At 37.6% G+C, this 10,518-nt stretch overlaps 2 protein-coding genes across 3 annotated transcripts; one reads left to right on the top strand and one right to left on the bottom strand.

Annotated features, from left to right (window-relative positions):
* Window positions 1–383: 383 nt before the first annotated feature.
* LOC104226273 (transcription termination factor MTEF18, mitochondrial) lies at window positions 384–3,518 on the top strand. The gene has a single exon (XM_009778224.2). The coding sequence runs from the start codon at window positions 727–729 to the stop codon at window positions 2,488–2,490; it is 1,764 nt and encodes a 587-aa protein (XP_009776526.1). The 5' UTR covers window positions 384–726; the 3' UTR covers window positions 2,491–3,518.
* Window positions 3,519–5,465: 1,947 nt separating this feature from the next.
* Window positions 5,466–10,271, bottom strand: LOC104226259 (BTB/POZ domain and ankyrin repeat-containing protein NPR1). 2 transcript variants are annotated; one of them, XM_009778213.2, is made up of 5 exons: window positions 9,238–10,271; window positions 8,999–9,147; window positions 7,472–8,222; window positions 6,496–6,693; window positions 5,466–5,960 (listed from the first exon to the last, which is right to left on the bottom strand). In XM_009778213.2, the coding sequence occupies exons 1-5, from the start codon at window positions 9,551–9,553 to the stop codon at window positions 5,698–5,700; spliced, it is 1,677 nt and encodes a 558-aa protein (XP_009776515.1). In that variant the 5' UTR covers window positions 9,554–10,271; the 3' UTR covers window positions 5,466–5,697. The 2 variants fall into 2 exon arrangements, with proteins under 2 accessions (XP_009776515.1, XP_009776511.1); XM_009778209.2 differs by having other exon boundaries at window positions 8,999–10,270.
* Window positions 10,272–10,518: the final 247 nt, after the last annotated feature.

Below are 10,518 nucleotides of genomic sequence, written 5' to 3' on the forward strand. Positions count from 1 at the left end.
AAATGAGAAAAAATAATTAATTTTGTCTTAAACTTATAAAGTAATAAATAATTTGAGACAGTTATTTTTAGAAATTAGGAAGGAGTAAAAATAAAAGACAGAAATAGCAGGAGGTTTGTACGGTTGGGGTTTGAACTTCTAAACTCTAGACCAAAAACCAAACCTTTTCTCCTCCTTGTAGGAGAAGTTTTATTTTGTGGCTCATACAACTGACACTAATTGTGTGAAACTCCTTTTTGTCTCACAAATTAGTGGACCCCAATTTTACACTTTTGGGTCCACAGACTAGTGTTAGTTGTATGAGACACAAAATAAAATTTTGCTCCTTCTAGGGTTTTAGAATTTTAAAGTACTCCCTCTTTGTATCCAACGCTTAGCTAAAACCCTATTATCTTCTTTGTTTCTAAGGCGTATTTAAAATACCTGTCATAAGAAGCCATCGTTTCTTCGCTAACTACGGAGAAAGGAACAAAGCAGCTCCAAACTACAATCAGAGGTATCAATTCCACAACCTGCTCTGTACAGCTCTAATTGCACCATAATCAAACCATGTTTTGCTGAAGAATTGTTCATTGATGTGATCCTTCCAATGTATTTGTGCAAAAAATGAAAGACCAATGAAATTTTCTTGGACACTTGTTCATTTGCATAAGCTTTATAAGCTAAAAATCATATTTCTTTTTGTCCTTTGGTCCAGAAATCAGAATCTTTGTTTGCTAATTTGAGATGCTAATTCGAAAAATCCGCAAAAGTGTATCTTGGAAAATGATATCTCAGCTCAACCACCTATTTATTTCTCCTATTTATGAAAAGGGTTCTAATTCTCATAGCCCCCAGAATTTTTCATCTTTGAATATTAGATGCTTTCGTAGTTCACATAATCCTAAGGTATCTGTCCCCGAATCGACAACTCAGACACCCATTTCCGTTGCTGTCAATAAAATGTCGCGGGTTACAAGAACTGATGCACAAGCAGCTCTCTTTGATTACTTACATTGTACAAGAGGGTTTAATTATGTGGATGCCGAACATATTAGCAAGAACTCGCCTCATTTTCTTCAAAGCTTGCTATCCAAGGTTGATAATGATCAAGACATAACAAGGGCATTGACTCGTTTCTTTAGATACCATCCGATTAATGAGTTCGAGCCGTTCTTGGAAAGCTTGGGGTTGTGCTCATCCGAGCTTACATCTTTGCTTCCGCGAAATTTGATCTTTTTGAGTGATGACAGTGTCTTGCTTGATAATTATCATGTTCTTTGTGATTACGGCATTCCTCGTGTTAAAATGGGGAAGATTTATAAGGAAGCGACTGAGATATTCGGATATGACTATGGAGTATTGGATATGAAATTGAGGGCTTATGAGAAATTGGGTTTGAGCAGATCAACAGTTATAAAGTTGGTGACATGTTCACCTACTGTTTTGCTTGGTGAGATGAATAGTGAACTTATTAAGGTTCTTGAGAAATTGAAAATCTTAGGGTTTGAAAATGATTGGATTGGAGGATACTTATCCAATAGGCACTCCTACAATTGGGGTAGAATGCTTCATACGTTGCATTTTCTCAATGAAGTAGGATATAGTGATGAAAAGATGGCGGCTTTGTTTAAGATGAACCCTGCATTCTTATTTGAAGGCTCTGGGAAACGGATTTATGTGTTGGTTGGGCAGTTACTGAAGTTGGGTCTTAAAATGAATGACATATACTCACTATTCTGTCAAAATCCTAATATCCTATCTCTGAAGTGTGCTAAAAATCTCTGGCAGGCATTGTACTTCTTGTTGGAGATAGGATTAGAGACCGAAATTATTGCAAATATTGTATCTACACATATACAACTTCTGGGGTCACATTCTCTGAAGGGACCAAAGACCGTTTTGAGGTGCTTCAAGGGCGACAAATGTCGTTTATGTGAAACTATAAAAGAGGATCCTTTGAATTTATTCAGATTAGCCTCAAAATCAAAAGTTAGCTTGGAGCAGATGACTTCCCAGAACCCAGGAAAATTATTTGAGAAAACTGCTTTCTTGTTGAGATTAGGTTACTTAGAAAATTCAGATGAGATGGCAAAAGCTTTAAAGCAGTTCCGTGGACGAGGAGACCAGTTACAAGAGAGGTTTGATTGTCTAGTAAATGCTGGTCTGGACTGCAATGTTGTAATTAATATGATTAAACAGGCCCCCACGGCGCTGAACCAGAGCAAAAATGTGCTTGAGAAGAAAATTGATCTACTGAAAACATATTTAGGTTATCCAGTGGAATCTATTGTGTCATTTCCATCTTACCTCTGCTATGATGTTGACAGAGTCCATCTTCGGTTTTCAATGTATGCATGGCTGAAGCAAAAGGGTGCTGCAAAACCAACATTGTCAGTGAGCACTCTTCTTGCTTGTTCAGATGCCCGCTTTGTAAAATATTTTGTTGACATACATCCAGAAGGTCCAGCAATGTGGGAAAATTTAAAAAGTTCACTTCAATCCAGCTAAGATTGATTTTCCATATCAGTTTTGATGAGTAGAGTTACCATTTTTACCTCAAGCTGCTATAAGTTTCTGGTTCTAATTGATTATTTTAATTTTCCACCTTTAATTGGTTTGTCTATGCTCTTTTTTTCTTTAATATGTCTCTTGTTAGGAGACACATATCACTCAACTATACTTTGAAGCGTCAGAAGGGGGGATTGCTTGATTTTAGTCTGCTCTCGTTCTATTGAAGAACTTTTCATCCCACTTGCTACTCCCATCACAGCCCCTTCTCTTCATGCTTTCGACGAGGGAACTCTGGATATTTAGGTACTTTCTGACCGGACAAGGAGGTGTAATGTACTCATTAGACTAGTAAAATAATAGATCTGACCTACGTACACTCTAGCTATCCTTCTGATAAGCCATAGTAGGTAGAGTTACCTGTGCTGGTGGGAGATAGTGGGGGCCCAGTGGATTAGTTAAGGTGCAGACAAGTCTGGCTTGGACAACAAAGTTGTTCAAAAAATCCAAGTCGCCCCTGAAGAAAAGTATGACTATGATTTTGGGTGCAATCCCTTGTCGTCCATCAGAGGGCAAGTCAAAAGACCTGTATAAGAGGTTTTTCGATTTTCTCAATTTTTTTTTTTCTGGTCAAGTTTCTTATCCTGAATAAGGCTCAAGAATCTCTTTCCCAAGTGGAGAGGGGAGGCTCTTAAGAATAAAGAAGACAATCTACTCTGTTACTATCAGAAGTGTACTATTTTTTTGGTGTGTGTATCAGCAGTGTTCCTTTTCGTTATTTCTTTATGCTAGTACGTTTTCAGTTCTGCCTCTGTTACTTCTCTTTCTGCTGGTATGCCCCTGATTTTCATAACAGATTGGGACATTGCTTGTTGAATACCAATTTTCTCATTCTACATATGTGCTTTTTCCCCCCTATTGTTGCTCCAAAAATAAACAAACTGTTCATGATGTTTTGCTATGTCATTATGAAACAATATTGTATTGGCCCCAAACTCCTTTGTCTTGAACTGGCCATGATTTGTGCGCCTGCGCTCTTTTCCTGTTGTATCTTGTTTGCTTATGAGGATGTTATATACTATTTCATATTGTAACATGAACAACCAATTGGCGTATATTGGTGAATATTACTGCCTTCTATGCAATTTTAGAGCATCATTATCTCTATCCTCAAATTTATTAGTATTCAAGGAATAAATTCCAGAGAATATCGTTATCAAGCTGTGCTGGTGGAATAATTTTATGAATAAAATGCTAGATCACTTCTTCTCATCGGTATAAGCCTTGCTGAACAGAGTTACTCGGTACTTGTACTAGTGGGAGGTGGTAGGTACCCAGTGGACAGATCCAGGTGCACGCACACTTGCCTAGACACCACCGTCATATAAAAAGCATCTAGAGACACATGTTTTGTTATGTCTCAGAATGCTCATTAATGAGTTTAGTGTTCTTTTGTTATTTTTTTATGAGGTAAATTTCATTGCTATGCATCAAGTTGGTGCCAAATATGTACAGCAGGAAAGGGATTTCTATCCTCTCATGTCTGTGGAGAGTTAAGAAAATCCACAAAAACGTGAACCACAAATACAGAAGCTGTAATGCTTTGAATTTTTACACATGGGAAGGCCTAGGGTATTTTTAAAACACCTACAATTTTTTTCTTTCCAAACTGTCCAAAAAATGCATGAAGGAACTGTATGTCAAATATATTTGATTTTCTTGTCAAACCTCTGGCTGCATCAGCCCTTTACTGCGTCTTTAACAGATGAGAGAGCCACCAGATTCACTCCAAAGACATTAAGGAACACTGTCCACACCTCCCGCGAAAATCTGCAGTGTATCAGTAAGTTTTCAGGAGATTCTGCTTGTAACTTGCATAGGCAGCAATACTGTGTACTCTTTTTTGTAGACTGTCCTGCGCGAGGCATGCCCCGTTCATGGCAATCCAGCCAAAAACTTCAGCTCCTTCATATTACTCTCCTTTGTTAAATAAATCTATCCTTTTCCCCTTCCCAAACCAATTTATCCTGTTTATAATGTATCAAATCACCAATTTACTTTTATTGACTCACTCTTTCATAGGGGACCCCTTGTCTACAATGAGCAATGGTTGCAGTATAGATATGTATACTAGTTTAGAGAACTACTCCTATAGAAGCTAATGTTTTTCCATAATGAGTCGGTGGTTTGTCTTGTGCACCAATTCCTTTGCATACCGCTCTTGGCTAAGATAACTTTTCTCCATAGGGCCGCTTCTTCTATAGCCATTTAAGTTAAAGGCGACCCATGGAAAGTCCTTGCGCTGTTAATTAGTCTCTTCACCACATTGATTGTTCTAGACTTACTTACCTATTACTTTGAAGTTAAGCCTATTTGGTGGCGGATATAGGCTTTGCCAATATGTAGCAGAACAATCCAACATAATGCCATTTGTAACCATATTTTTTTGAGTCTGCACTAACGCTTCATTTAGGTCATTGTGTTCAGGTTAAGGCTTGCCCAGCACTTATATGGGGCACCATTTATGTAGTCCTGTCTTCGATTTAGTGTTACTAATTACCCCCCGGCTAGCTTTGCCCATTCGAACTTGAGGCATATGTATGATCGCTTCGGCAAAGCCATCATACATGTAAATCGAAGATGCTTAATGTTCTATTCATTAACATATGTGCCTTTTTCAAGGGGAAGTAATTATTAAGAGAAAGAGTTGTACTGATAAATTGCTTAAGATTTGTTGAGAAACTTGTGGGATCGTATTTAACTTAGCGTTGTATTCTAGAAGAACCGAAAAGGCGATAAAGTAGCACTGAGATTAGGCAAAATAAGTTCCACTATTTTTCTTTTTCAAGGACGAGGTTTTGTTAACAGGAAAATGATCTGCAACTCAACATAAACTCCGTCTTCTGCAACAAGAAATGACTATATATTATTCTCATTAGTTTATCTAGTGCAAAAAGTGATGATCTAGATGTCTCTACATCGCGGTAGGATACAATCAATTTTCCATATAAGCTATTCCAAAAGCTTGTTCCTAAGCAAATTTCTTTCTACTGTAAACATGGAAGTTTAACAAGCTGAATAGGGAAATGGATAGCGACAAAGCAGGCGCTCTAATGAAGGTTGTACAAGACAAGTCTTTATAAAAACTATTAATCTTACATTCAAAACTGAGATGGTAGAGAAACTATAGGACAAAACCCTATTTACTCATAGTTTCCTAAGTTTGACACTTGCACCATCTTTAAAAGAAGAGGAACATGATGATGAGGACAAGCGGGAGCAATGAAGTTCAGCTTTGTCTTTGTTAAATGCCCGTTGAACGTCATCTTTGAGCTCCTTAAATCGCTTCCTCTTGATCTTTTGCTCCTCTGGAGTGCCCATCTCAAGGAAAATTAAGTCGGGTAAGTCATCCTCCATAAACTTGTCCAGAACTTGAGAGCAATGTGGAAAATAGCGCTTGCCAAGTTCAACTGCAACCATAAAACAGATCAATTAAGAATAATGACAAGAGGAAACTTGAAAATACAATTCTTAAGGCATTCTTAGTCCATGATGGAATCTATATGTGCAAATCAAGAATATGTTAAATGAAAATATATACCTGCTTAAGGAACATATTTGGTCATTCTTTCAAGTCACGAAGGGTATTTGATGAAAAGGAAAATTGGACATAAAATGACGTACTAATAGTCATCTAGTAGGTTATCAAAACCCTCTACACACACATTTATAATTCCATTTCTCCTGGATATTTTGGGGATTAACATCAGTTATTAATGCTACAGACTTAGACCAATACTGTTAATTTGCATTCTTTGTTTTTCCTTCTTCTCCTCTTTTTGGAGAATAAGGAGGGAGGATGGTGGAGCAAAAAGTGGGTTCAGGTCTAGATGCTCTTCATGTCACTTAAGTTGCTACTGATTAGATGATGATGAAATTGGAAATAATAGGAGACCTGGTACATGTAGGACGATCTTAATAAATATACTGGCTATCAGTGGATACCTGTCTTCGAGAGGGCTTGCATCCTTGAAAGAAGTCTTTCTTTCTGCTTTATGGGTGTCTCATTCAAATCAACCTCCCTCAAGTTCCCAGATGTACTTTTAGATGCCAAACGGACTGCTACTTCAGCTGCAGTCTCAGCATTTGCAATTTGCATGGCTAGTCTGGCTTCAAGAGGGAACAGTAACCGTGCAAATGCCACTGTAATACAAAAGCCATCACGAAATTATTTGCTCAGCGTCATACTTAATTCATGCGAGGGCCACAACAGACTCAACAAAATTGAGTGCGAAACCAAATCAAAATTTGACAGATGAGATATTGCACATAACAAAAACAAACAACCTGATAAATGATAACATCATCGCTGCATCCCAAGTCATCATATAATGCAGAAGTTACTCTGTGTGTGTGTGTGTGTTTTATTTGTTCTTTTATTTTTCTTTTGGCTGGATTAGTCAATATACCCTAGATTTCCTCATAATCTTTGTGTGGGCATCAACTAGTATTGTGATCAGCCTGATTGTCCAAGAAATGGTACAACTGTAGTTCATGTACCAAGACTTGGCCCCACTGAGATCTTCCCCTAGATGTTAGAGAAATAATGAACTAATATAAATGACTTCTAACAGGAGGTGAGTACCTATTAGTCAACAATGTATCCTGGTGCAGATAGGCCAACACTTTCATTATGTGCGCCAAGCTTACCATGCTTTCAACATTAACTGTCAAGGTCAAAATTTAAAGGCTACTCTCTCCATAGATTTCCAAATTTGAGATCATGATCAAATGATATGAAACACTTAAATCTTAGTCTTGTAACTACTATCAATGAACAAGGCCCAGTAGGACTACTAATCTTGCTTAGTATTAACTCTCGGCCAAGGAAGCCTGGCTTCCAGATCTGCAAGACTAGAAGTTGCTTGGGCCTTGGTTGGTAAAAAGTGGAAACCCAAGATTACCGTATTTTAAATGGTACCTCTATTTTCCAGGTAGTGCAGTTTCATGTGCAGATCATCGGCCAACATTGGGGAAGAAAACAATGCATCTCCAGCCATTGGGTTGCGACGCATCTCTCTCTCCAAAACATCAATACATACCCGATCTTTGTTTGCTTCCTGGCCTTGTTCTGTTTTTGCATGGTACTCCTTAGGCCTAGTCAGCCTCCTACAGATACTAACAGCACTCTGCCCATCCAATGTAGTCTCTGATGCACGAGCTCCCTTAGTCAAAAGCGATACAATTACTGCTGGCTCCTTACGCATGGAAGCAATGTGAAGCACAGTGTAACCACGAGTATTACGTAGGTTGACATCCGCAACACCCAGTCCAAGAACCTCAGTCACAACCTTGGGATCACAATATGCCACAGCATAATGAAGAGCGTAGGCTTCATCTAAGCTTATGTTAGACTCACTCAGTAGAAGCTTGACAAGTTCAACATCATCCGAATCCAATGCCTTGTATATCCTATTTTTTCTCTTTTCATGCAAGGGATCCACAGGTAGAACCTTACTTTCATCAACCTGACATTTCGGCCACAATAATTTAATATTCTCTGCAACTTCAAAGGGAACCTCTTTCTCAATGCATGTGATTTCAAGATCTGATCGTGCTACTCTATCAACGGAATGAGTGAGAAGCTCGCTCAATTGGCAATGAAAAGCAACTCTAAGTATTGGGATAACATCTTCCACAAGAGCCTTCCCAACAAAATTGATAAGGCGTCTCTGCAATTATACGAGCTAGTGTTAGCAGACTGTACTCTTGATTGTTGCCAGTAGGGAAAAATTCTCTATATATTTTTGACAAATGCATCAACTTTTATGTAACTGGCAGCAGCCGTAGATTATTCATTGTGTTTATTATAATTAGGCAGAGCTGGAACAGTTACTGCAAAGACCACTACCCTCAAAACTTAAAACTGACAATGATGTCCAACTGCCTAACACAAATTATTAGATATGCATGCTAAACTCAAACATATCCATAAATTCCAACAAAGGCAATTCAAATTTAGTGCATATATCCATCAATGGCTTGGGGATATTCCATGTCAACTTGACAAGGTCCTTATTGCAATGACTAGCTTCTTCTGTTTGAAACAAATTTAGAACTACTTTTTTCCCAACAACCAATATCGGACACTGAAAAGAATATCATGATACAAGTAGCGAGAAATTGGATTCACAACACAATGGCATTGCTATGTATGATTATGCACAAAATCATGACATTGCAGAATATTCCTTAACTGGATACCACTTTAATATGATTAACGTATTGACCATACACTTTCTTTGACAAATTGACAGAAGTTCAGAAGAAAAAATCATTTCAAATGAAAACCTACAGTTCATACAGAGATTTCATAATACAACCTAATTATCAGTGGTCAAGCTAGACAAGCATAATCTTTTGTATTTGGCCTTGTTAGCTTGAATCACAACAAACACCACAAAATCACTTGAAATGTACATTAATCAGCAGAAAGCATGTTAGTTACCAGGAAAAGTGATACTAGCTCTGGAACCTGAAACATGGAAGAGGCATACATCAACTCCACACTAAAATTAATTGCTGGTCTGCAAGAGTCATGAGCACATATAGTGTCCATACATGTTGATACCTCCGGAGGGAAATGCTTCAATTTTCCTGAGTACAAATAGCTTAGGAAGGTAACGAAAGCCTCATATCCAACCTTACCATAAGGCAAAATATCGGTCATAGAATATCTTGGTTTACCTTCCTTTCCACAACTTCCCTTCTCTTTCCTAAAAAGATCCTGAAAAAATTTACTCCTGGCAGCTAATATACAACGGTGAACACCAAGTGAAACACCCTCAACAACAATCTCAGCATCAGTAAAATCAGAGCTGGAATCTGACAAGAGTTGCTCTAAATTGTTACTGAGTTTACTCAAGCTGATGATTTCATAACTACTCCCTGTCTCAGAGCCGCCATAAGCATGAGTGTTTTGGCCAACGCCAATCGACCCATTCGATGTAATGGAAGATGAAGTAAAGCTTATAGATGATGATGGTTCAGCAGAACAAGCCATTTCCCAATTCTAATGGTCTAAAAACATATACAAAATTTATCTACATCTAAGATAGTCAAAGTCCAGAAAATCTAATGTTTTTAACCATGTATAATATTCTCCGCACAGGCTCTATGCAAAAAAAAAAGAACCTCTCCAAGACCATAACCAATCACCAATACAAGAAATTCTTCTCAAAGGACAAAAGTTTGACCAAAACTTTCCATAAGTTTTCTAATAACATTCAACTATGCAGACCAAGAAAAGAAGCAAATTCCAAAACTACAAGTCATATTCTCCCTATTTCAGGTAAAACCAAATCAACCCTTTAAAACTTTAGAAGAAATTAACAATTCCACCCCATCTATAATCAACAAAACTGCAATTTCACAGTAAGAATACAAAGTGCAAATCTTCAACTGCTTGATCACAACTTACCCAAATGAAAAATTTACCAACTTCACAAAAAGTCAAGATAACTGGCAAATTTTGCAACAAAAAACTTCAACTGCTTGATCACAGCTTACCCAATTGGAATAACATTCACTTCGGCTAAAAAAACGAGAAAATTTGCAATTGCAGAGCTAAAAATACTGTTTTTTTTCCTGAGTTAGATCCGAAATGCAACCAAAAAAAGATTAAAAGGGTTAGAGTTTGTCCCTGGTTGCTTTGGCCTTTGAGGAGACAGCGAATTGGACCCACGTGTCTCAGGGAAGTTTCGTAAGAAAATAACGCTAAGTTATTTTATTTTTTGGCTGCGTGTGGCTATGCAGAAGAATCCATGTTCCTAATCGGTATAGTATAGACTATATACTTAGACCCGATTCATGAGATATCTCATTATTTGGTATCGACCCGATTGGGATTTTTTCCCATTTGTTTTGTTGATTATTTTGAGAAGCTTTTTAACATAGAAAAATAAATTGTTTATAATTGCATGTGATGTTATTAGAAAATAGTTACTCTCTTTATCCTAGATTAACTTT

This window comes from Nicotiana sylvestris, chromosome 2, assembly GCF_000393655.2.
Source record: "Nicotiana sylvestris chromosome 2, ASM39365v2, whole genome shotgun sequence".
NCBI lineage: Eukaryota > Viridiplantae > Streptophyta > Magnoliopsida > Solanales > Solanaceae > Nicotiana > Nicotiana sylvestris.